This window comes from Procambarus clarkii, chromosome 73 (genome assembly GCF_040958095.1).
Source record: "Procambarus clarkii isolate CNS0578487 chromosome 73, FALCON_Pclarkii_2.0, whole genome shotgun sequence".
Lineage (NCBI taxonomy): Eukaryota > Metazoa > Arthropoda > Malacostraca > Decapoda > Cambaridae > Procambarus > Procambarus clarkii.
The window spans coordinates 2,661,549-2,683,595 of record NC_091222.1 but is presented as its reverse complement, the minus strand read 5'-3'; the positions used below and the strand labels follow the sequence as shown (position 1 = coordinate 2,683,595).

Sequence of the window (22,047 nt, the reverse complement as noted above, 5' to 3'; positions counted from 1 at the left end):
CGAATCTCCCTAGTATAGACGACGGAACTGATGCATCTGCCAGCATAAAACAGAGGAACAGAGGTAATGGTATCTGAGAAGCATTCTAATGGTGGCAGCGGTTGTGAGACGCATTCTAATGGTGGCAGCGGCTGTCCTGAACCTATTTAAGTGGAGTTGTGTCGTTTATAACGGTATTGGCGGGCAGTGAGTCAGCTGTCGCCGCCCCAGTGTCAGGTGATCCAGGGTGTTGGTGGTGTCTGTGGATGTTCTATACACACACCAGCCGCGCCATATGCCGGTGCTGTGACTCTGGTCAACATGGATCCCGGTGAAGAAGGTAGGCGGAGGCTGCTCACTCCTCTCTGTACCTCAGGAGCTCCGTCTGTACCTCAGGAGGAGCTCTTTGTTATTGTTCCTCACCTGCAGTAATTCCCGGGTCTATTGTTTACCCTCCCTGCCTCCCGCTGTTTTAATTGTTTTAAACAGTTCCTGTCTTTAATTAGCATATTTTATTTAGCTTGGAAGACGAGGCGTGTTTATGAGTAATGATGTAGCTGTGCATTTATCATAAGGTTCGCTTGTAGGGATTGTTTGATATAAAAATTAATAATAATAATAATAATAATTTTTATTTAGGTAAAGGTACATACATAAAGAGATTTTACAAAGTTTGTTGGCTTTATAGATAGAGCTAGTACATACAATGCCTAAAGCCACTATTACGCAAAGCGTTTCGGGCAGGAAAAAACACTAATGACTAAAGCTTAAAACTAATGGGTAAAAAGAAAAAAATGCGTTGAGTACAAATAAAAATAGAGGTAAAAGAGGGGGGAACATTGTTGAAAAAGCAGCACAAATACAATTACAAATTATTACAGAAAATTACATTCAAACAGCGTTGATTTGAAAAACAAAAAAAAAACAAAAAACATACATGGGTTGACAATAGAGGGGTAAGGTAGGTTACAGGGAATTTATTAGGTATAGCTTCGATTTTAACTTAAACTGGTTGAGAGAGGTACAGTCTTTAACATGGTTGGGAAGGTCATTCCACATTCTGGGCCCCTTGAGTTGTAGAGCATTTCTAGTTTAAGTCGTACTCTAGGAATATCAAAACTGTATTTATTTCTGGTGTGGTGCTCATGGGTTCTGTTACAACCTTCTATGAAGCTTTTGAGATCAGGATTGGCATTATAGTTTAGCGTTTTATATATGTATAATACACATGAGAGAATGTGCAGTGACTTAATGTCTAACATATTCAGAGATTTAAGTAGGGGTACCGAGTGATGTCTGGGGCCAGAATTGGATATTGTCCTAATAGCAGCTTTGTGTTGAGTAATTAGAGGACGTAAGTGATTTTGGGTAGTAGAGCCCCAAGCACAAATACCATAGTTGAGATATGGATAGATAAGGGAGTAATAGAGAGTCACCAGGGCAGGGCGTGGTACATAATATCTGATCTTAGAAAGAATGCCCACATTTTTTGAAACTTTTTTTGATATGTTTAGAATGTGTCCCTGGAAATTCAGCTTGTGGTCAATGAGAATGCCAAGGAATTTGCCATCTAATTTGTTACAAATTTGGGTATTGTTTATTTTGAGAATTGAATTAAATTGAAAATCAACTCGTCGGTGAAGGAAGATGTCAGCTCAAGTCGACGACGAACATCTTAGAGGAAGCTCTGGTTTAAGGAGACAAATGTCTGGTATGTTTTCTTTCACCTGGTGCCACTGTTCACTTAACACTGACAAGGGTATCCAGGATTTAGACAAATTTGAGGTTTGCATTCAGGGAAGGTCAGGTTTATTGAGATCGCCCTAGGCCAACTAAGCCTAAATCTAGACTTGGTCTCTGACATCAGAAGTCATTCCTGCAGAGTACATCAACATTCTGACAAAGATGGGGCCTGACGGCTGAGTGGAGAGCGCTTGGGATTCGTAGTCCCAAGATTCCGGGTTCGATCCCCGGTGGAGGCGGAAACAAATGGGCAGTGTCTTTCACCCTGATGCACCTGTTCACGGGCTGCTTCCTGGGAAGTGTGTAACAAAAAGGAGGCCTGGGCGAGGACCGGGCCCCGAGGGACGCTAAGCCTCGAAATCATCTCAAGGTAACCTTAAGATGTTAATTACGTGTCGCCCTTCAGTATTGAAAAATGATCGTATCTAGGCTATTCATATGCTAAGGAAAGTGCAGATATTGTGGTGAACCAAATGGCTCTTCCCTCAACCACTGCTTGCTCAGCAATAGTGAGTTGCAGCAGCTAGAGAACCACCTGTGCTAACAGGGTAAACAAAGTCTGACTAGATGATGATAGACATAAAAACATATGCTATCAAGTCTCTTCTACTCTCAGCAGGTTCTGTTGTCGACAGTACTCGTATGACCTTATCTAGAAAGGTCCCCGTGGCACCTCACTACGGTCAGTCATGTTACCTTTCTCCTAGGCTCAACTCGCCACTTAAGATCCAAAGCACCCATGGTCACAAGCTCCCCGTCTGAAGTCTAGCTCAACAGTGAGCTGGGCTCTGCTTCCTGGGGTGGGTTCGGTGCCCGCCGATGACATCACAGAAAGCTCGTTGCTGATTAGCCGAGCACCTGAGCCCCAACCAGTCATCTCTTACGATTTATGAGCTTGAGGCATGTGTCGTGACACTCCACCAAGCCCTGGATGTATCACCGCCCACCTGGGCACCATTTTGTTTCACAATCTGCCTCGGTTCGCCCCTTTACAGCCAAATATCATGCAAGATTGTGTATGACTCGTTCCTTCCTAACTTAGATTACAGCTTGGGCCGTCTGCGGTCTTTCTATCTAGATAGGTAAAAATGACTTGAGGCCGGAAAGGACGACTATTAGACGGCGATCATAACAGGCACCTAGTTTTCTCACCCATTCATTACCCATCTTGAGAGGTTATCTTGAGATGGTTTCGGGGCTTTAGTGTCCCCACGGCCCGGTCCTCGACCAGGCCTCCACCCCCAGGAAGCAGCCCGTGACAGCTGACTAACACCCAGGTACCTATTTTACTGCTAGGTAACAGGGGCATAGGGTGAAAGAAAACCTGCCCATTGTTTCTCGCCGGCGCCTGGGATCGAACCCAGGACCACAGGATCACAAGTCCAGCGTGCTGTCCGCTCGGCCGACCGGCTCCCTCACCCACACACAACCTCTAAAAATTCCACAGACTATGCTAAAGTGTCAAGAGGGATATAAAGGCTACTATAATAGCTTGACCAACTAATTTTGTATAATTATACAAACTGGACACAAAACTCATTACATTGCAGCCTTCCAGGAAGAGAGGGGGTGCAATGCATCTTGCAATTTTTCTTCCAGGAAGAACACAGGGATCACAAGCCCCAGGGCTATATTGTATTAAAGTGCAGCTTTTTTTTTGAAGACCAACTAGAACGTTTTGGTCCGCCCTGAACTACAAATGCTCTGCACCAGCTAGAAAATTTTTCTGAATGGGGAAATTTGGCCATATCAAAGGATTGTGAATGTTGGATTCAATATGTTTAAACACTGCATTATTTTGGTTCTGTGATACTTTACATTACTGGACCAGTTTATATCTTTCACTCCGTAAATTTATGAATAGGTTTTGAAATGTTAGTTCATGCTTCTGATACATAATGAAAACATAATAGAATACAGTACTAAATATAAGTTGCGAAAGTTATAAAAAACTTTAATGGAATGGTACTAAAGATTTTAAACTGGTCCAGAGGTTGTCATTGAAGCAGTCCATTTCATCTAATGTTTTTTTTGTAACATTAAATTTTGTGTTTGTATTTTAATTTAATGTTTTTGTACTATAGTAGTCAGCTATACTCTTGCTAATGGTTTGTGTGTATAGAGTAACTAACTCTTCACGTTTTAAAATTTATTATCTATATATTGTAATCCCATTGTGTAATAGTTTAATAAATTTAATTCTCCAAACAGGAGAGGGTGGGGGGGATGGAGGCCTTGAAGCCGTCTGTGCAGTAGCAGAGGTCGACACAGTCGTGCGCTATGTAAAACGAGTAGCGTCTGTTATGCTTGAAGATGACGACGAACCATCGGTTGAACTTCAAACTGCTCTTAACGCTCCGCAGTACTTGGAGGTTATTCGGAAATTTGTTGGAGACTCTCAGTCCAAATCGCTCCTCATACAAAGATGTGCTACCAAAGGTAATGGTATTTTGTAGTGTAGTATTATACAGTTAGAATATATTGGTATTAGATAGGGATTGAGGATATTTTGTGAAAATGTTAATGTGCAATATATATTAATGTTAATGTCTGAAAAATCACACTATTGATACAGATATTGATACACACTATTGAGGCTATTGATACAGTAGATTGAAAGTAACATTCCCAGAAGTGTGGGATGAATGCCATAGAAACCAAAGAATGTCAGACAGCTGTTGACAGTTTAAGGGCTAAAGCTACTGTTTGATTATGCAGCCCATTCTCCTGTTTTGGTAGTGCTAATAGTAACGATGAGGACCATCACGGTTGGGGTTATTATTTTATTTTCAGTGTCACGACCTTTTTCCCCACTACTCAGCTCACGTTGTCTAGGGGTTTTTGATGCTTTCAGTTGAGCCAATGGAGACACAAGTAGGGAAAACAGCCAAGTAGATATGACACAAATATCTATTTATAAAACATAATATTACATAACAGAATTAATTCCTTGTAACTCGATGCATTCAGAAAGAAAAATATTATCTTATAACCCTAATGGGGCTCGGTTCCCCTATAGCTGTTAGTCCGACACTGGAACTGTGCACTCCTCCACCACCTCTGTCATCCAGTGTCACACACACATAAATCCCGAGGAAATCTGGACTCTCTTAGAAACTGCTCAGTAGGTTGTCGGTGTACTCTACCCTTCCTTGCAACCCCGTTAATACAACCCTGTGGCTTATCTTATGGTATGGCTGGAGAAATCCCTCGGCAAACAAAGACTGGTCAGACAGCTGCTGCTCCGCGTCTAGTGAAAATGGCGTCTGTCGCTGTCCTCTCACTCCCCCCTTAATACACTATCTTTCAACATTTCCAATCAAAACCCTTACTAATACCATTTACCATATTCTCTATGTAGATTTTTTGATACTCCATTTTTCCTTCACATAGTTTTGCTATACAATACACCTTATTCCTGAATGATCTCCAGCTCAAAGGAACTACAGTACTTTGCTGGGCGGGTAATATCAGTCACTCGCGGCCTCCTAGTTGCCAGGTGCAGATTAATTTCAAGAAAACACACTAATCAACTCCTCTATATTAATAAACAATTTATAATAGTCAAACCTCCACAGGAGGTAAGATTCGTAACAAGGACCATAATACATATACCAACGTACAACATAATTTGAAAGTAGAAATCTGTACTATTGAATTTGGACAAAGCAGAAAAGGTTTTGTATTTGTTGCAAACACAATCTAAACTAACCTAACCTTCCTAGGCCTAATACCCATTATCTTGGGCCTAATATAGTGTGTGTGCACTATACAGTACTAGGCCTAGGAATATTTAAGTGTTTTTTTAGCTTCATTTTTTGGATTCTATAAAGTGAATAGTACCAAATTCTATTATCTAATTGCTTAGTATGTCAATCTTTGTACTATGGTGCACTTAGTTTAAAATTACTATCTAAACGAAAGAATGGGTTGGATTATGACTGTGAAGGTGATAAAGTAATCCTATACTCTGTATGTGAAGGTATTGAGTTAAAATAAGGTAAAAGGTATTGCCAATGCAGAGTGAGCAGACAAGATTTCTTACATGAATCAACAACAAACAGGTTAGCTGCTGCTAGAGAGGGCAAGGTAATTTTGTTCTAATCATTGGGCAGTGTCTATATACTAGCTGAACTGTAGAACCTATATTATATTAATTTGTCTGGAGTCCTATCAACATTCACTACACAAACCATATAGGCACTATTGCCAATTGGCAGCAGGTGTGAGGTCATTCCTTTTGACAGAGCGTGTCACTTTTGTTACAAAAAGAAGTCCAATACATTATTCTTTGTTTTACACACTATTTTACGCTGATGTTCTGAGGTGTTTGAAAAGACTGGTTCATTGTATACATTGTACTTCATAAGTGTTTGCATCTGTTTCATTCTTTCCTATATGGAGTTAGGTAATTTTTTTTATTTTCTGAAAGATTATTATATTAACACTTTGGCATCCTGATGATGCTCTCGGTATCATGCATTCATTTTTGCATATTCTTATTAAGTATAAACATTGTGAGTGAAAGAATTTACAATTGGGTTGTGTGCTCAGCGGCAATGCCCGGCCTTGCCCTCCGGTGCGATGCAGGTGGCCCGCCGGGCATGCAAAAGTGTTAATAATTATATAATGTAATTGTTACAATGCATAATTTAAATTATGTAATTATTTAATATTTACAGAAGAAACAGAAGAAGGGGAGAGATGGAGGAGGAAAAGGAGGTGGTGTATCTAATCTCGACTGGTGTACATTTTACCTCGATAAAAATGAACAGGTTAATATGAATTCCTGAATTTTCACGAGTACAGGCAACCCTTGTTTTATATGAGTTTGAAGGCACATATTCACACCTGTATAGATTTGACCTCTAAAGTATTAAAACTGTAAAGTTTAGAAATTTGACGTAAGGTTTACAGTACACGGGTTTTGGTGCATGACTTCCTAATGCCAAGTTGTGGCGGTGACTTCTCACAATTATCTTTGGTTTCTTCACTCTTTGGATCACGTTCTTGAGTCATTACACTGCTGTGATCATTGTTTTCCAAGATGAATTGCTATTCTTTATACAGTACTGTACTTCTTTACTCAGTCATTTATTTAAAGTTGTATTGATATAATTTGATCAGGCTAGTTCTTACAGTAACATTCATGCAAAATAGTGTAAATTAAACAACTAATTTTGGCAACTATAGCATAATTTTAGAGGAGCAATACCAGAGTTTATTAAATTTTTAAAATATTTTGACGAGATTTCAACATTTATATTTCTTCTACCTTTTCAGCATCCTGTGTATCAAGCGAGGTGGAGTAATTGAGGCAGACAAGTCGATCGCGTCCCAGATACGTACCTTGAACCTGAGTGATGGCTCACCATACGAGACACTGCATGCAATCGTTGCAAATGCTGTTGCTCCATATTTTAAATCGTTTGTTAAAGAATCCGGCAAGATTGAGAGGCAAGTATTTAGCTTTTCTTTGTATTTTACAAGTGTAAGTTTCAGTGTGTGTGTTATTGTGGGTTGATTGTACCGCAATTCATTAATTATTCTTCTCTTCACATTAGAGATGGAGATAAAATGGCACCATCAGTTGAAAAAAAGATTGCAGAGTTGGAAATGGGCCTCCTGCATTTGCAACAGAATATTGATATCCCAGATATATCTCTGCCCATCCATCCAACTGTTGCACAGGTTAGCCACTTTCTATGTCAAATATTATGTAGTTTACAATTAAGGTTTCATGACATAAATGAATTGTGTTGAAATTTATAGGTTATGAGAGGTAAACAGCAGTAGCTGACAAGGAAGTGTTAAGTTTGAAGTACAGTAAAGCAAGACTATCAATGTATGTGCAAATCCACAAGGGCCGTGACGAGGATTCGAACCTACTTCTGAGAGCATCCCAGACGCTGCCTTAATGCTCTCGAGACGTAGGTTCGAATCCTCGTCACGGCCCTTGTGGATTTGTTCATTGATGCATCACGCTATTGTAATTTCTGTGTGTAATGTATGTGTAAGTTGAGCCTTAAGAACAAACTGAGTGAAATGTAATGCATTGTTTTTTTTTTTTAGTTGTTACATGGGTAAAAGGTGCCAATTGACCTTTTGCAACATGGCCTATCTCTACTGCTTTGAGCTGCTTTATCAAATGGCTACTTGAATCAAAGGGAATGCTAATTGTAAGAGTGGAATATGATGTAAATAAAATCATGAAAGTTTACTTTTTTGAACTTGATTAACATAGCATTAAATGTATACTGTATTTAATAAATGCACATTTGGTGTATGAGTTCATTCTCTATTTTTGTAAATATTGTATGGCATGTTTTGTTTACAGGTTATCAAGAAGTGTGCCGATGAAGGAACACGTCCTAAGGTTGCTGACTTTGGTGATAGAGTAGAAGATTCAAATTTCCTCAACCAGCTACAGAATGGAGTGGCTAGGTGGATCAGGGAGATCCAGAAGGTATTGCATATTAGATATTTAAATTATATTTCTAGTAGTAATTAACATATAGGCAAAATCCTGGTCAGGATAAATATATAGTGCATGCTCTTGTATTTGTTGAAATATAGCTGTAACCAATATTAATAACCAAAGCGAGCACTTTGTCATGGGTTCGGATCCTGGCCGGGGAGGATTTACTGGGCGCAAATCCTTAACTGTAGCGTCTGTTTAACGCAACAGTAAAATGTGTACTTGGTTGTAAAAACGATTCTTCGCGGCGGGGATCGTATTCCAGGGACCTGCCCGAAATGCTACGCATAGTAATGGCTGTACAAGAATGTAACAACTCTTGTATATATCTCAAAAAAAAAAAATATATAGGCATATGACATAAATAGGCATTAAGTGCATATTTTCTTGGATACCAATTATAATTTAACCCTTAAGAGCAGTTGTCATGTGTTGATTCCCCCGGGCTAATACGCTTATCGTCTTGTGTGGATTTCTGTTGTTGTTGTCCGGTTTGTATACCCATAATGGTAATAAAGGGTATAATAGCTCTTGATGCGTGTAATGAGTAGCGTATACAGTACCTAGACCTATGTTAAAATCTTAGTTTTGTTTTTTAATTGCTCAAATCGAGGTTATAGTAACTAACCTCTAGTAACCTGTGATTGCCAAGTCACATTTTGGTCTTTCCCGTCAGTGTCGGAATCTCTGGTTGATATTCCCAGACAAAATAGGAGACTATTCCCAGACCAGCAAAGGAGTGGGTAGTAATGCAATTTCTTGGGTGAGCTGTGCCAGGGGGGAACAGATTTAAGTATTATATGAATAAAGAATTTAGTACATATTACTGTTCATTGTAGGTCTATATGCAGTGCTTGATTAGTTTTGTACCTATTTATATGCACTAAATGTACATAAGCTAAGTATTCAGTACAAAAAAATTCTAATAGATAAAACCATGAACATCGCCCAATTTCATCATTTGAGCCTCGTCAACACAAGTTGACAAATTGTGTGTATACTGTAATGCAGATGTGTTGATTTTTCCACCTGGCTACTGTACACGTCTCACATGACTGAAAAAGAAGCAGGATTTCTTTGGGCCGAGTTGGCACTTTAGATGACAAGTCACTCTTCAAGGGTTAATGAATTACTAGTTGGAGCTCAAAAGTTAAGGGGATAATTATATTGCATATTTGCTAGTATAAAAGAAATGTGAAGGAAGTTTTTTGGTGTAGCTAATATAATTTCATTGATGTGATACGTAGAAAATGTAAAATAATTGTAATGGATTACCCGATTGGTAAATGGTGAATAGCCTTATTCCATAAATCTGCAAACCTATTACCAAACCAGTATTTATCTAAGCTTTTTCCAAATCTCGACTTTATCCAGTGTGTGTTCATTGTTTTGTTCTATTTTGTTTACTTAGCACCCTATTAATAACATGCTTGTTATACCCTTTCGTCCATTTGTATATCTCATTTATGCTAACCCTTTATTGAATAGTTAACAAAAAGTGGACTACATTTGCACTGTAAATTTCCATAAAATACTATACTGACTTGGTCTGAAATGTGTCCATAAATAGACTAGTTAAATCTTTGAAAAACTTAACTAAATGTACCCAAGCAGTTGCTGATATACTGTGTAACATTCATGCCTTTTGAAATTACATCTAAGCTGATAGTATGTAATATCTTTGTAAATCAGGTGACCAAGCTGGACAGAGATCCATCAAGTGGTACTGCCTTGCAAGAGATAAGCTTCTGGCTCAACTTAGAAAGGGCTCTACTTAAAATACAAGATAAGCGAGAAAGCTTAGAGGTTGCGCTTACGCTGGATGTCTTGAAGCATGGGAAACGTTTTCATGCAACGGTGTCATTCGATACCGATACTGGTAAGTAAGAGGATAATATAAAGAACATGCATATTGAGGTCATGTTTAAGTATTATAGATATGCAGTATAAATTAGTGTTAATTTATCGGATCTTAATCAAATATGTACGTTTATCATTACAGGTCTAAAACAGGCTTTGGCAACAGTGAATGATTATGCTCCTCTCATGAAGGATTTCCCATTGAATGACCTCTTGGCAGCCACAGAGTTGGAGAAGATCCGCTCGGCTGTACAGGCTATCTTTAACCACCTTCGGAAGATTAGATCAACAAAGTATCCTATTCAGAGAGCGTTAAGACTGGTGGAGGCTATTTCAAGAGATTTGTCATCCCAGATCTTAAAGGTTAGCATTATGATGATTAAAATATAAATTAAACTAAAATATGTGCATACATTAAAAACAAAAAGTTTAAATATTGATGTTTGAAATAGTGCTATAGGTGAAATCAAAGTTAAAGTAGGGATAAAAACAGTCTTGGCTCCAGAGATGAGGTTGCTAGCTTAATATAAGTTTATTCATTAGAAACTATTAACTTGGTGTACCTGGAAGATCTGTCTTTTATCACTTATATATGTTGACCATATCAACACCTTTATGTTGATATGGTATGATATTGATATGTTGATATGATCTGCACTCACTATGTGAATATTTAATGTTAACTACACAGGTCCTGGGAACGCGTCGTCTGATGCATATTGCTTTTGAGGAGTTCGAGAAGGTGATGAGCCAGTGCTTTGATGTGTTCATTGCTTGGGACGATGAATATGAAAAGCTTCAGGGCCTTCTTCGGTAGGTATCCAATTCAACTTTTTTTTCTTTGGAATTTTGTATCTAATATTTTTCCCACCTGCATTTTTGTATGTTATTGACATCTTTAAAAATAGTCTATATTTTTTAACTGCATTGAGAATAATATTTTAGGCTAATATTTAATTGGTTAAATATTACATAAGTATTAGTATAAATTTGTTTAGGTAATATATTTGATACCAGTATAATATGCAGGCGATGAGTCACAATAACGTGGCTAAAGTATGTTGACCAGACCACACACTAGAAGGTGAAGGGACGACGACGTTTGTCATCGTCCCTTCAAGTACTTGAGAAAGGTCCAGGACTGACCGAAACGTCGTCGTCCCTTCATCTTCTAGTGTGTGGTCTGGTCAACACCAGTATAATATATTGATTAATTTTCTTTACAGAGACATTGTGAAAAAGAAGCGCGATGAGCAGCTGAAAATGGTATGGCGAGTATCTCCTGCTCACAAGAAGTTGCAGTTACGTATGGAGCAAATGCGCAAGTTCCGTCGTCAGCACGAACAACTACGAACCGTCATAGTGCGGGTTCTTCGACCAACTGTGGTGAAGACGACAACTCTAGCGGATGGTGATACAGCAGAACTCAAGCCGGAGATGGATGCTGCTGATTTAAATGCCATTGAAGAAGTATGAGCACCCATTTATAATTTTTTAATAGTGTTAGATCTTGCCAAGAATAATACGGGTTACTGAATCGATAGAATCTGATTAGTACTGTAATTTGTAATGTTATATTTTTACATTTGTATATGTGCCATATGTATTTCTTGCTAGTCATATTTTTCTTTAAACTATACAGCTCAAAGCCCGAAATTTAATTAAACTCGTGCATGGTACAATCCTCACCCTCTTACATTTTTCATCATCAATTACCTGTCCCATTTGTGAAATACTCAAGATTAATACGTTGTTTCTTAAGACATATTACTAAATTATGTCCGTGTTTTAAACCAGGTTTATATACTAATTAAAGAGCAAGGGTAAGTACTCTCATCTTCAAGGCTTAGAGCACGTTCACCCTTCACTTTTCCATTTGAAAATTCTATTTTCCTTATACTAAAAGCCCTGGTTAGAAGAGGTAGCTAATAGGGTTGCATGGAGGAGTACTGTATACAGACAGTGTACTGCATACAGTGTATGCAGGAGTACTCCTCTACATACACTGTATGCAGAGGAGTACTGTAGTATGTGCCCTGATGAACAGATGTATGGATGTTGAAATGGACAGATGCATTTGTTTGAACGATAGTGTAAAGGATGCATATTTAATTTAAAAATTATAAAAATTGGTAAATAAGGTTGCGTTAATCAAATTGATTTAATCATTCTGTGCAAATGTTGGGCTGGCAAATGGGCGAGCTTGAAAGGACGACAACGAATGAGAAGCCAAGATGGCCATTCGTGGTTAATGAGTGTGAGGAAGCGTGTGTGAGAAGAGTGCACAAGAAATTGCAGAAAACAAGGGAAAATGGAATTTTGAAAGAAGCACTTTAGACTTTACATGAAGCAGTGGATTGCTGCTGCTGCAATTGTATTGCTGTAGTGTGATGGTGCTGGTTCTCTGCAGTGCTGAAACATTTAGTGTGGGAATAAGCTCACATGGATGGGGTACCTTTCTTTTGTTTTTACTGTAGTATTTTTCTTGACTGATGCCTCCCAACCTCCATGAAGGTGAGGAATTGTACTGTATTCTGTAACTTTTGGGTCAAAAGTTACTTGGGTAACATAAAAGTAATTTGGGCAAGTAAAAAGTTCCTTCTTGGGTAACTCTAAGGAGACCTACGAAGCAGTGAAGGGAACTAGCACTTCGTGCCAGCTAGTGTTAAGGAATGCACATATTTTAATAACAAATTTTGTTATTTAAGGTTTGTCAACATTTTTACCTTATCCCTTCACCAGAACCATTAGCTAAATTTACCCTTTGTCATCGTTTGTTTTAGGTTAATCTAGCCTACGAAAATGTGAAGGAAGTTGATGGACTAGATATTAGCAAAGAGGGAACAGAAATGTGGGAGGCTGCACTGAAGCGTTACGATGAACGAATTGACCGTGTGGAGGTAAGTGTGAAACGTTAAATTATGGTGTACTATTACAGAATATTTCCCTGAATTTGTCAAGCATTTTTTGTAGATGGAAAATTATTATGAATATATTTATGTAACATTTTCTTGCCTTTAGTATTATACTCGTCATAATGAACAGCATTTTATTGATGAATCAAAGTGATATGAACAGTGCTGTATATATTCAAGGCATTAGGACTTGGAGATAGAGTAGTACTACAATTTATTGTCCTCATTTGTATCTGTTTTATTGACTGCATCCCTGTCAATCGAATGAATAATCATATTTTCCAATACTTTATAGTTATAAATTAAAATAATTTATCGTACCTACAGTATACATATAGTACTAGGGGACTTGTGTTTTTAATACACCATGTTAAGTGTTTTCTTTACAAATTCAGGTAGATAAAGTACTTTGTTTTATAAACTGCAAATTTAGAAAATAATATTACAGCTTTAAATAATTATTTATAATTTTATTCAGACACGCATCACAGCTCGCCTGAGGGACCAATTGGGTACAGCCAAGAATGCCAATGAGATGTTCCGCATATTTTCTCGTTTCAATGCCTTGTTTGTGCGTCCACACATTCGAGGTGCCATCAGGGAGTATCAGACACAGCTCATTCAGCGAGTGAAGGATGACATTGAGAGCCTTCATGAAAAGTTTAAGGTAGGTACAATGCTACTTTATTAATAAAAGGGTGTCTATTTATGATTTTTAATGGTTTTGCACAACCTGAATTTTTTCATGTACTTTACTATACATTTTAAGTTCATTGTATTTATTGAAATGTTTGTAGTAATATTATTGTTAACATTTTAGGTCCAGTATCCTCAAAGCAAATCGTGTCGAATGAGTCATGTTCGAGACATCCCTCCTGTATCTGGATCCATTATTTGGGCCAAGCAGATTGATCGTCAGCTAACTGCTTACATGAGACGAGTAGAGGATGTTCTCGGCAAGGGCTGGGAAAGCCATGTTGAAGGGCAGAAACTCAAAGGAGATGGAGATTCTTTTAGACTGAAGTTGAATACTCAAGATATATTTGATGACTGGGCAAGAAAGGTATGTTTTCCTTTGTTTTGCATTGATTTGTTTAGTCAATTCGTCATCAAAACTATACATAAGAAATTGTAATTGCAGCATGGGTAATCTTTTCCAGTTTATCAGTATAGGTTTTTAACAAGCTTAAACAAATTTAACATATGCTCAGTTCACATTATTTTATCTAATGCTGCCAATAGTAAATATATATTATTTAACAAACATTAGTACAGTAACAAATAATGAAATTAAATTACTATTATTGCAAAGTGTCATATATGTATCTCTCTCATTTAGAGAAGTAACTGCAAAGTTCAATGGTCTTCGTACTCTGCAATACACAGACCTTACATGGGCCAAAATATAATAAAATAAGACTCCTGGGATAATTGCATCAGAAAAGTGGTTGTGGTCTTGGGCAAGATGCTTGAAGAATGAGAATCTGCTACTAGAATAGCAATTGAGAAAGTGCAGTAAAGTATTACAGGCTTATTAGTTAATTTGAGATTATTTACTTATTTATTTATTTATATACAAGAAAGTACATTGGGTTTTAGAGAGTACATAGCATTGATGTTTTTAAATTCTTGTAAAGCCACTAACACGCATAGCGTTTCGGGCAGAAACACTATCTATTTTGTTATATTACATATTTCAAGTTTTCTGAGGTGGCAGTATTAAAATTCAATTTATCAATATACAGTAACGAATTCTATTCCAAAATGACGCATGGTGAACCCCTTTATCCTGCATGTGGCCTCTATCCCCCCCCCCCCGTAATAATGCAATAGTATAAATAGAATAAGGAACAGTAATGTTTACAAATGCTGATGGTATGACATCTTAGCATTTGAAATTGCAAAAAAGGTACAAGAGATGCAGCCACACAATTGTAACTACATAAATTAAAATTTAAAAATAATCGTAGAGTGATACTGTCTATTCAAGGAGCTATAACGTTACCAAAGAAATGATACGAAGGAGTATCATTGCTATTGAAAATGCATTCGAGTATTTAAGAAAAACCTGTGGTAGAGATTGGGGATGCACAGGATTATATAATGGACATGGTAATGATAGAAAACAAGGTAAGGTAAGTATCAGGGGGAAAGTGCCAAGCTATTACGACTATATAGCACTGGAAAGCAGTCAGGATAAGGATTTGGGATGGGACGGGGGGAAAAGAATGGTGCCCAACCACTTGCGGACGGTCGGGGATTGAACGCCGACCTGCATGCAGCGAGACTGTTGCTCCCGTCCAGCCCAAGTAGTTGGGCTAGAAAACAAGACAATGTTAGTAGTGATCGTACAATATCCTCTTAAGAGCAGGAGGCTCTGGAAGAGTATAATGAGGACAACAGTCTTAAGGTCATAAATAGGATACCAATGGGAGCCAAGCTCCTAGTGCTTGGAGCTTGGCTTGCTCGGTGCCTTGCTCGGTGATGTTATTGCACAGATAAATTGTACTATGTCATGGGTTCGTATCCTGGCTGGGGAGGATTTACTGGGCGCTAATCCTTAACTGTAGCCTCTGTTTAACGCAACAGTAAAATGTGTACTTGGATGAAAAAACGATTCTTTGTGGCAGGGGATCGTATTCTAGGGACCTGCCCGAAACGCTACGCGTACTAATGGCTGTACAAGAATGTAACAACTGTATATATCTCTCAAAAAAAAAAAAAAAAAAAAAAAAAAAAAAAAAAAAAAAAAAAAATTGACTGGATGATGGATTCCAATGGAGATGGTGACATGGGGCAAACTTTATGGAAAGTGCAGAGAAAGAGGTACTTCCTAGGAAAGCATTATGGGTGGTGGTAATATTACACTTAATGCTTTACTTTGAATTACTTGAATACCACTAGTTAGTAGGCCGGGTTTTGTCATTTTGTATCTTACAATTTGCCTCCAAAAATTAATACTGTCTTCAAACATTTAAACTTTCAAGTTATTGGCCTAAATAAACGTTAAGAGTCTAGGGGTAAATAATAAAATGAGAAAGGTAAAAGAAATGCCTGCTAACGGTAAATGAATTAGTTAAATCCACATTATACAAGTAAAGGCAGCATAGGCAAGGGTTGTGCAGCAAGCCAACCTTACTGAACAGTTACTAACCGTTCAATAAATAATTATTATAAACTCCTGGGGGAAATTTCTCATTATCTAAAATGTTTACATTAACAAAGCCATAAATACTAAGTAAAAGCATAGTCGTGAATAATTATATAAACTGCAGACGAGGAGTCGCAATAACGGGGCTGAAAATATGATGACCAAACCATACGTCAGAAAATGAAGGAACGACAACTTTTCGGTCCGTCCTGGTGTACCGGCGTAAAGTAGCACAGTATTAAGTCTAGTATAACAATCTAGGGTAGTTCCAATGTTGTAATGTATCTACATCTAATATACCCTTTCCTCATACTTGTGAGCATAGCACATTTTCCTGTATGACATTATGAATACAATTCACTGTGAATACTATGGAAGGTTTTAATTTTTATAGTTATTATTATTTAACCTTTGAGCTTAATAGATTCATGAAAGTAGACAGATATGACTGCTAATGAAAAAGATTGAATTTTCCGATTGAAAGATTAAATTACGTGTTGTTGCTGCTTGTCGATATAGTTGATGAACTTTTGTCCGTTGGTATTGTCCATATGTTGTACATAATTTCTTGTTTAATTAATGTCTTGTAATATTTCATTTAGGTTCAGCAACGCAATTTGGGTGTGTCTGGCCGCATCTTTGCAATTGAAATGCTTCGATCAAAGACCGGTAAAGGAAATGAGTGCAAGTTAAAAGTTAATTTCTTGCCAGAAATCATCACACTGTCCAAAGAGGTGAGTAAATTTAAATTTATGCCAAATATGCTTCTGCCATCAATTTCAGAAAATAATAATGTTTGAAGCCCCATTGGCCAGTTTAATGCTTTTGTTATATTCTGAGCTGGCCATACAGTCCAACCTCAATTCAACGAACTACATGGAACCAACCCCAATTTGTTGTAACCAGAGATATCTCCAGGATGCATTTCCCATGCCTTATGGGTCAATTTCCCTTAGTGAAGTTTTCATTTCAACCTACAACAGACCACTACCAAATGAACATGTCTAGAAAAAAAATATTACATCTAGCTTATTTCTCACATTCCCAGCCTCAAAACTGTTTGAAAAGGTAACTGGACCATATCTGAGTTAGCAGAAACCTTGATCACTCAGAATAACAACAAACCATAGAATTTGGTTTTTAAATATCGTAAATAATTTAATTAAGGCTCCAACTGTTTTGTGTAATGTTGAGTCCATCTACAAAAACCATCAAAACTGTGATTGGAGCCATATTATTGGTTATCACTCATTCCATAATATTTTTGACCCTCAAAGGGTTGTTTTCACAGAGCGAAATTTTAATTTCAGCCTGTCGTACGAAAGCCAACTACTAAGAGAACCTTCCTGTAGAGAGGTTTAACTACATCTAGCATTTTATACCCTAGTTTTGAAATCTCATTTTCAGAGGAGGGACCCATATTATTGAACGAAAACTGGGGCATCTCGATTAAAATGAACCATAGAAATTGGTTTTAAATGTGATAATTGGCTTTCCCAAAACCTCTTACTTATTTACTTACTATGACAATCTTTTAAAAACGTGATTGAAGCCATAGGGGTAGAACAGAACGCGACACCGTCGTATCCTGTTCTACATGGAGCCATGTTAAGTGCTTCCATTCATACCTAATATTTCCTACGCTTTATGGGCTGATTACACTGAGCGAAATTATAATTTCAAGCTGTCATACAAGGGCAATTGCCAAGAGAACCTGTCTGATAAAGATTTAACCACATCCAGCATATTTGTTATGCATAAGCCTTGAAATCTCGTTTTCAAAAGATAAAGGGCCCATATATTTTACTGACCAAAAACTCTGCAATTGGGGGGGGGAACATAGTTTAGTTTTAAATATGCTCAGTGACTTTCCCAAGTCTTGACTATTTCTTGTAATATTGCTTCCATGTATGAGCTCGGGTCTCAACATCCAAAGCAAATCCACACATCCCCTGCTTCAGCGAACTCTTGTTCGTCAAATTTGGCAAGTAAATCGGGCATGGAAAGTGTTCCAACTGGAGATTCGCTGAATTTTTGTGTTGAATTGAGATGCCACTGTACTTCATTAATTGAACAATTGAGATTTGCAGGGAAGAAAATCACGTGCAGAGAAAGCTGAACTGCATGTGACATTTTTAATTTATTATACTTGGCCAACCATGATCCATTGAATCCCTGTAAGACTAGGGTTTTTGACTGTCCAAATCCAAGAAAGTTCAATGAAAAACTAAATTTTGTGAAAATGTTAATGCAATTTGTTGAAAGTTTTCCAGTGGGAGTGCTAATCTTTTGGTCTTCTATGGGCTGATACTTTTGGGTAATCAAGGTAAGAGGTTTGACCTAAATGAATCTTAGGATCTCTGGATTGAACCTAAATATTATCTGGAACCACCTGGGAACAGAAAGATGTGGAATGTTTTTACCCCACACAGTATTGCAAGATGATACAAATTCCTTGAAATTTGAACATTTTTGCCTGTTGCTCATAGCGTCCTTAAACAGACTGAATTTGCTTAAAAATATAATTGCTCCATGTACACACCTTGTGTGTACATGGATGATAGAGGCTATTTTTATCTCTATAAATTTTATTTCAATATTTAATATAATTGTATGCATTTGTTTTAGGTTCGGAACCTGAAGAATCTTGGCTTCAGAGTGCCGTTAGCTATTGTCAACAAGGCACATCAAGCCAATCAGCTGTATCCCTTTGCCATTTCCCTCATAGAGAGTGTCCGCACATATGAACGAACATTGGAGAAGGTAAGGGCATAATCTTCGTTGAATGTTTTAAGACTCATAGCAGCGGTACTCTCATGAATTAGAATGGAATCTGGGAAACGACGACGTGAATACTGTATATTGATATACCATTTGAAATGGGAGTACTGCAGGCTCAAAAGCTTTTTCCAGTGTAGAGAAAAACCACTTCAAATAATTACTTGTAAAGTCTAATACTGTAGTTTTAAGTGAGTTTGAGTGGTGGTGTTGCCGTTTTCCCAGCTTGCTCATGCTGTTAATAGATGCTGGCTAGTGTGTTTACGTTGATATTTGAAGTGGCTTTTTGTTTTGTTTTTTGCATCATGGGGCAGGCCTCTTGCTTTCTTATATATATATATATATATATATTAGATAATAGATTTACAGGGGTTATAGCTTATGGCTTTAAAGGATATACAGTATATATATAAATCTAGTGCTTCAATATTATATTAGATTATTGAAAGTTACTTGTAATGACTTGAAATTTAGTAAGATAAATGGGTATTTAAAAATATAGGTGTAGATATCCATGATGCTAATGTGTGACTAGGATCTTGTGGAGTGGTATACCTAATATGTTTACTAGCGATTTACCTTGCATTATTTAACCCCCCCCCCCTCCCCCCCTCCCCAAAACTTTAGTTATGAAGAAAATCTTATAAAGTTTGATACAACTAACTTGCCAATCCTGACAACCAACATCTGTCTTGTTGGTAATGATTTTTGATGTTATGGTGGTACCACAGCTGTTGTCGCGGGGTGGACCACACAGCCCTGCCATCAAAGCGTCCCTGTTGGTATGTTCGTCTTGTCAGAATCTGTGTGGCTTCATCAGTGTAACTCTTGCCATAACCGCGCTCTCTCGTCCATCACAACACTTGACTGTTATCCCCAATCCTTTTGCTGCACCTCACATGACAGATTTTGTATTGATAAAATGAACAATTTTAATGAATAATGAACGGTTTGTTAGAGCTAAGTAATGCTTTAAGAAAATAATAAACATAAGCATGCAGGAGCCTGTTGGAGAGGAATTACTCGTAGCTTAACAGAAGCTGTCGGGACATGTCATGTGAGGGTAGAGGCAATAGTCTATGATGTATTTCCACACTGATTTTTGCTCTTCAATATCCCTCATATACACTCTCATTTCCCCTGCTTACTATAGCTCTATAAGCACAGATTCTTAGTATATATAATTAACTAGATTACCAGAAAATTTTTATTTCATATATAAAGATTTTTTTTTGTTTATGCCTTGAGGGATTCGGTATTCTATTGTCAAGGAATCTAACGAAGAGAGGCACTTGGTGTGTAAAAGCACATTTACAAATGTCAAAGCTTTTGTCTTGCATATAATTTAGTAATTTAATAATTAGGAACTTATTAATATCATTTGTGATGACTCCTTATTCCATGCTGAGGCTTTCCCTTTTGCTGTTGCCCTTGCTTAATTATCCCGTGGCTGTGATGAGTCTGTAATTAGTATTCAGTAGTGTGCAACATTTTGACAAGTTAATGATATAAAAAAACAAGTTTGGGTGTCATCTGCTATGAATCCTGTAGATGCAAATAAAATCCATTTTCTTTGACAGCTTATTTATTGACGTAAATCAGACAAAATCAATTTTGACGTCATTTGAATTTTTGTCCCTTGTCGTTTCGTCCCCCTTGTCTATTACGGAGCTTGGTGGAGCACTGTTTGGTGGCTGCGCATGATGTGAAGAGGATAATTGTCTAGTATCTTTGGAGACTGTGTAAGATGTAATGGACTTAATTTGAGGTGATTTGCATGGTGGAATACTAACACTGTCAGGGGCTTGCATGCTGGATTTATTGTGTGGTTATGAATTTACCCCACAAAGCCTCGCTAGCGCTCGCTCAGAGATGGCGCACAGTAATTGGGTCAGGCCCTGAATAATGCTGTTTGAGCTCGGTTACATCAATATGTGATTACTTAGAATTGTCTGGTTATTAATTTTAATTGCTAATGCTTAACTAGCATGTTTGAAATTTGTTTACAGCATCACTGGATTTGCATACAGTATTTAATTTCAAAATAACACTTTGCATAGCATTTTTTGCATGCAACCCTGAGGGTAGTGTGTTAAAATGAATATAATTGTATTCTAAAGTAATATTCTGTAAGGTAAATTATCAGAACTAGACCTCATAATACCAGGATCATCAATGGTTAACAGTAGTGAACAAGACTAGTTACATTTTCTTGATTAGTTTTCATAAATCTTTGAATTTTGGTCACACTTTATTTTTGTTGTACAAATGTTTTACGTTAGTATTCATTACAGATGGAAGACAAGACCAACATATTACTCCTTGTAGCAGGGATGCGGAAGGAAGTTCAGGGGCTCGTTTCAGAGGTAAATGTGTAGGTTTTTCACTGAACTTTAATGGCTTAAAGCTTCATTACCATTATGTTGTTGATAATTACTGATTACATGAAATATAATGTATTTATAATCATTTTAGAAATGTATATTTTCATAGCATTTTCTCCCTTAAAGGGCATGTCATTGGTGTGGGAGTCATACAAATTGGACCCCTATGTTCAACGTCTTGCTGAATGTGTTTTCAGCTTCCAAGAGAAGGTGGGTTCATTAAATATTTTAATACTGTTACATTAAATGTTCTTGATGTAGTGTAGTGTCAAGTCTGAGATTAAGTCTGTAGCTGTCATAATAAGGTTTTGATTTACATGTAATGGAAAATGGTTGTGTAGGTTGATAAGTCTTGTATATGCAAGAAAATTATATTTTAGACTGTGTTGACTAACGAAGACACAAATTAATGACATCGAAGTGGAATGAGCTAGGGAATAGTGATCACAAAGAAATCAGATTTAGCATAGAATGAAATAGATTTGTAGGGGAAAATTGTTAATGTGCCAGATTTCCGAAAGGCTAAGAAATTTTTTTGGTGTAATAGATTGGAAAGTCCTGGGTATGGGGGTGGTGGGCCAGTCTTGAGAGTGAGACATGAACCTAGTGATGGGTGACATAAGAAGGAATTTTGATGTGGATTCAAAATATAACTTATTTATATAAAATGTATATATTATTTTAAGTAATATATAAAATATTCTAAGCAACACACAGGAATGTAGTACACCATACAAATTGAATAGATCGAATACTAAT

At 37.3% G+C, this 22,047-nt stretch overlaps 1 protein-coding gene across 2 annotated transcripts; it reads left to right on the top strand.

The window, feature by feature from the left end:
* The first annotated feature begins 170 nt into the window (after positions 1-170).
* Positions 171-21,549, top strand: LOC138356511 (cytoplasmic dynein 1 heavy chain 1-like). Of its 2 annotated transcripts, XM_069312658.1 has the most exons (18): positions 171-319; positions 3,934-4,161; positions 6,405-6,497; positions 7,006-7,179; positions 7,287-7,413; positions 8,060-8,188; positions 9,893-10,079; positions 10,203-10,423; positions 10,752-10,873; positions 11,287-11,530; positions 12,844-12,960; positions 13,454-13,642; positions 13,796-14,038; positions 16,729-16,860; positions 18,755-18,889; positions 19,636-19,686; positions 21,199-21,270; positions 21,415-21,549. In XM_069312658.1, exons 2-18 carry the CDS (start codon positions 4,148-4,150, stop codon positions 21,532-21,534), a joined length of 2,370 nt encoding a protein of 789 aa, XP_069168759.1. In that variant the 5' UTR covers positions 171-319; positions 3,934-4,147; the 3' UTR covers positions 21,535-21,549. The 2 variants fall into 2 exon arrangements, with proteins under 2 accessions (XP_069168759.1, XP_069168760.1); XM_069312659.1 differs by lacking the exon at positions 19,636-19,686 and having other exon boundaries at positions 172-319.
* The last annotated feature ends 498 nt before the right edge of the window (positions 21,550-22,047 follow it).